Source organism: Anopheles aquasalis, chromosome 2 (assembly GCF_943734665.1).
Source record: "Anopheles aquasalis chromosome 2, idAnoAquaMG_Q_19, whole genome shotgun sequence".
NCBI lineage: Eukaryota > Metazoa > Arthropoda > Insecta > Diptera > Culicidae > Anopheles > Anopheles aquasalis.
The window spans coordinates 44332501-44337500 of NC_064877.1; the positions used below are offsets into that span (position 1 = coordinate 44332501).

Below are 5000 nucleotides of genomic sequence, written 5' to 3' on the forward strand. Positions count from 1 at the left end.
CGTGGTTTGCGTTTTGTAGGTGAAGAACACGTGCAGCACTATTATGCACAGCACGACGAGGAATGCGGTGCCAAGGTACGATCCCAGATAGATGACAAAGTTCCAGAAGATCTCCATGTCGTAGTACAGCTTGTTTTGGCGTAGCTTGTAGCAATACGATTGGAAAATAGTTATGGAGAAGGCAAGCAGTGTAAAGATTGGAAGGAGAATCTGTAAAAGGGAATGTTCATGTTAAAACGCATTCAATTCCCCGGGCCGCACCGCAATTCTCCCAAACCTCAAGCAACGAAGTGTAGCTGTAGACCTTCGTGAACGATACGTTAAACTCGAACTCAACTGTTTGGCCGAAGAACGGAAAGTGTGCTACCGAAGCGTTGAGCAGCCCATACTCCAGCCGTATCAATGGGATCGACACACGATTAGGATGTTTCGTGTGATCCGGGTGCAACTTAAACTCCACGTGCACCTTCTTGACGTAGCGGATGAAGTAATATTGGCCTCGCATATCCACCGGTCCGTACGGTGATTTCGTTGCCTTGGCCAACTCGTTCGCACCGGAAACGGAATCAACTAGTACGAAGCGTTTCACCAGCTGCCACCGTTCCGGTTCCGGGTCCGTGTTCTGGCTGAAGGCGTTCCGAATGTGCACCGGAACCGGGCGCATAAGCCGTACCCGTTGTTGCTCATAGTAATTAACGTACAGCGTCAGGAACTCTGGGTGCGCGAAATCGTGCAGCAGCTGAGGCAAATTGAGCCGACAGGATCGATGGTAACGCTGACCGAACCGGATGCGCTGCTCCTGGGTCGCATCGTACCGCTCGCAGAGGTTCAGATCGTGGAAACGCATTTCGCGAAACTGTCGCAAATGGCCGGACAAATCATAGCTCACGAGCGTAAGGTTGAGCGTGTTGTTAATCTGTAAAATCACGGTAATCGGTCAGGAAACGTTCTCGTGGTTCGCGAAACCACTTGCTGGCTGCGTGCAAGAGTTTCTATCGTGTTCCAGTGCATGTGTGGTGCATTTGCATGTTTGTGCGCCAAGATAATGTGTTAGGTAAAGTAGAAGAAAGTCCAACCGATGTACGCTAAAGGTTACTGGGAGTAGAGATGGAGAACCGCCGATAAGGCGCACTAACCAAGATACGGTCCGGTGTGTAGCAACAGTCATTTAGCAATGTCTTGCCAAGCGCCGTCCTACCGCCCCATAGTTGACCGTAGAATAAATGAACGTAAATTACTCTCCACCATCTAGGAGTGCCCTAGTGGCCCTCTCAACTGGGCCATGAAAGTGTTATAACAGGATTCATTAATAATGGTGGCATAGATTGCAGAGGGTCGCGTAGGGTCGCTCCCCAAGCGTTGTCCCCTACCTAGTTGCATTTTGGGGTGTTCAAGTGCGAGACCCGGTGCTACCGGTTCATTGGCGGGTCAGTGTGCTGCCTGAGAAAGTGTGTTACGCTATAATTCGGCTAGAAATTCTGGGTGTTCAATTTTCAACCCTACATCGTCGGGCCAGTGATTGGCGTTTCCGGTATGCCGGGGCGAGCTTGTGTTCGCGCTTGTTTCCGATCGTTTATCGAAACGCAACTCCATTAAAAGTTTAGCCTGTCAAATTTTTCTTCCTTTAAAGTTTTTAGTTCTCATGAAATGGGTAGCATTTCCATTCAAACATCGCCATTATGGACAATCAAGATTGATGGCGTTCTGATGTTCAATTTGCTCGCCATAAATTACACACCCCAAGAGCCCCATAGCATGTACCTGTGTGGAGGAGCTTTCTCACAGCGACGCACGGAACCGCACGTGCATTATCAATGGGCTGTTGTGATTCGATTAAATATTAAAGAAGATCAGTTGGTATTGACCTTCAGCTCGAGCTTCAGCTTCAGCTTACTATCGATTCCGATATACCACCGTGCACCGTGTCAGTCCGAGCAACATCGACATGGTCAGCTTTGAGGTCAGAACACTCTATAGAGACATTAGCACCGGCCTGCTTCTTCTGGAAAGCGGTGCGTGTACTGTAATAGCAGTTTTTGTTATGCAAATCAGGAACTAATTAGTCCGTGGCGTGGCTTTTCAACTTTTCAGATTCTCCCACAACTGGGTCAAACTAGTGGGTCAGTGGATCCTGAACCGTAGAGGATCCACCGTCGAAAGTTCATCGTCCTTTTCTTAATATTTGGGTCCGGTTTGTAAAGAAATGGGTCCAGTTACTTTGTGTCCACCACCTTACCGACCTGGTTTCTCGTCATCGTGTATCGTGTAATATGGAGACTCACAATCAGATTATGAGGCTAGGCTACCACGGCTATCGTGTTAGTTACTATTTGGTTACGCATAAATTATCGCACAGCTAAGCTCCCCCCCTAATGAAAGGGAGTTGCTTCAGCACACTACCGACTCCATGTTCTTGTGTTTGCAGGACAATGTCACGCCATATTCTGGGACATATTTTCAATTTCTTGCTGCATAATAGGGTTTCTATTTTTGTGAAAAACAAAAAGGGTGACAAGAACTTAAGACCGTCATGGTCATGGTGATATGATGGTTTGAAAGGATATTTTGAGTAGAAAGGTAAATATGATGAATTAACGTACCTGGTTGTCCTCACGGTTGTCGTACTCAAAATCCAGATACTTCTCGAGCAACTCGCTAACGTACTTCCCCCGGCGATAGAACAACCCGGGACGCACGAGTTCTGCCTTCGAAACACCTCCACCGCCTGCACCATCGCCGGCCAGATAGCTTTGGCTCGCACTGACCACACCGGGAATGCTCGCTCCACCGGCACCCATCCCCGTAACATCATACGTTTGATAGGCATAGAAAATGGCACAGGGCGAGTAGCGGTCTAGGCTGTAGAAGCTGAGGACACACAAATTTGCCAACTGTTGGCAGTGTCGCATACTCCGCATCACATGACAAAACACTATTAGATACTTGATATTTCGGTACAGCTGCACGTTCTGCCGGCTCTGGTAAAGGTGCCGGTTCGGGCTGAACGTCGGATAGTTCTGGACATCGCGCAGCAGCACATGCGGCACACAGAAGTTATGGACACCGCCATGCAAATCTGCCTCAGCGTACAACGTGTTGCCCTTTGAGTCGCACTCGCACACCGTACGCTCGGTGCCGGGTGGAAACGTACGCCGTCGCTGGAAGACCGTCCGCAGCGACTTGGTCGTATTGACGATCCCGATTTGGACGGTTTTGCAAAAGTTGACCGTATCGAACCGCTCCGTGGCAGCGAATTGAGCAAAGAATTCACTCACGTTCTGGCAGACTGGGCGCTGAAGGGCACTGTCATGGTCACGTAGTGCCACCGACTGCTCGTTGCACATGCAGGATAGTTCTGTGGTGAAAAAGAGGAAATAGAAATATGTGACCTTTTCGAGCCTGCGAATCCTAGATTGCAGCTGGTGCATATGTGCAATGCTGGTTTGTGTTGTTCAAAATGTGAAATAACATTAAAAAATTTAGAAAAAGACATCCCATCACCCTCTGGCACCCATTGGCGGTCTAAGGTAGTTGAACCTCAAGTACACCCGACCCGACCGTTTGTTGGATCAATAAGCTGGAGGAGGGTACCGAATTCAAAACTCTAAACAAACCTAGGATCATTTGCGTCCCAAATACTCACTATCCTTGGCCGGTACTAGGTGCAGTCCATCATCACACAAGGCACACTTCATGGAAATGAGGTCGTAATACTCATTCGCTCGACAATCATCCGGCGTTGCGTACAGCTGCTCATCGTTCGAGCCGTAAAAGTTGCCATTTGCTAGCGCGAATCTATCGGCACACGTGAGCATTAATAGCACCAGCAATAACGGTATCACCAGCGACGACTGATCCATTGTTTCACTGTGCTGTGTGTCCAAGAAAATGCCCGAAAGTCGCGGTCACTACGCTGTATTTTAGCGACAATGCACCGGCATCATACGATACCGGGCGGACCTTATGGTTGCTTTCACTTTCAATGGACCTTTAACGGGACGCGTACAGGGCGACCGCAGGTATGGTGGACCTGTATCGAGCCCCAGGACACTCGGTAACATACTGGACCACCGGATGCTCGGAAGTGTCCGTCGAAGTCTATTGTAGACCATGGCGCACGTAAACATGAAAGCATTTGTTTAGTTCCGGTCACCATGGTGATCGAGGTGTGCGAATAACCAACTCGGTTCAAAGGGAGGCTCGACCCTTTAGCCTGCGAATTGCAGCCGGCAATCGAAACGATTATGTAGTGGTGCACAACACGTGCTGTATTGGGAAATACGAGCAAGTAAATGGAGAATGAGTACAACAGGTTTTCCGTTAACCGAGTCGTTTCTCCAGGAACTCTTGGTTTCTGTGACATGTTTTATCATATTCTGCACATGACATGATTGTTTCTACATCATTCAGTTATGTTATCTTTTTCTTTTATCAATTTATGTTCAACATGTTGGCATACACGTGCTCAAAATCGGTGTCGTGTATCGATACAGTGTTATGCAAATGCTTAGAAATAGCACAGCAGAGGGGCTGACATGAAATAATTTTAAGGACAATTTACCGCCATGAAATACCTATTTCTCTTCAGTTTTACTAATTTCTTTTTATGTTTTCGTGTGATTTTCCAAGAATTCTATGCTGTGGAAAGGCACACGCAAGGAATCCCATTTGCGCTTCCAAAGACCCCCCACACGGTGAGCCCCTCGGCCCGTCGGCTGATTAATTTTTTTTCCCACCGTTTTCCGGGACGGCGAGGGCCCCCTTTGCCGACCATTTCGTCACAGAAATCTCACGAAAAACTGTCCCCATTTGGCTTCCAGCGTTCCGCGTGACCACAGGCGTTCAGTTTCCGCTGGCGAAACCGTGACAGGCCGGTCCGGAAGGTTCACATTTTGTGTGAAAAGTTGTGTTGGGTTACGGTGCAAAAGTCGACGGGCAGAGAGAGTGAGAGAGAGAGAGAGCGCACGGTGATCATGTTCGAGGAGGCCGATAACTTTGCG

The 5000-nt window shown here is 48.5% G+C and overlaps 2 protein-coding genes across 2 annotated transcripts in view; one reads left to right on the forward strand and one right to left on the reverse strand.

Annotated features, from left to right (window-relative positions):
• LOC126575066 (meckelin) overlaps positions 1-3860 on the reverse strand; it is a 5837-nt gene extending 1977 nt beyond the window's left edge. The window contains exons 1-4 of the mRNA XM_050235576.1: positions 3644-3860; positions 2601-3355; positions 278-916; positions 1-210 (exon numbers count right to left, since the gene is read on the reverse strand). The exon at positions 1-210 is cut by the window's left edge and continues 72 nt beyond it. Coding sequence (XP_050091533.1) covers positions 1-210; positions 278-916; positions 2601-3355; positions 3644-3860 — 1821 coding nt within the window. The remainder of the gene's footprint in view (positions 211-277; positions 917-2600; positions 3356-3643) is intronic.
• An 859-nt stretch (positions 3861-4719) lies between these two features.
• LOC126573495 (nicalin-1) overlaps positions 4720-5000 on the forward strand; it is a 2604-nt gene continuing 2323 nt past the window's right edge. Inside the window, exon 1 of the mRNA XM_050233660.1 lies at positions 4720-5000. This exon is cut by the window's right edge and continues 142 nt beyond it. Coding sequence (XP_050089617.1) covers positions 4974-5000 — 27 coding nt within the window. The 5' untranslated portion in view covers positions 4720-4973.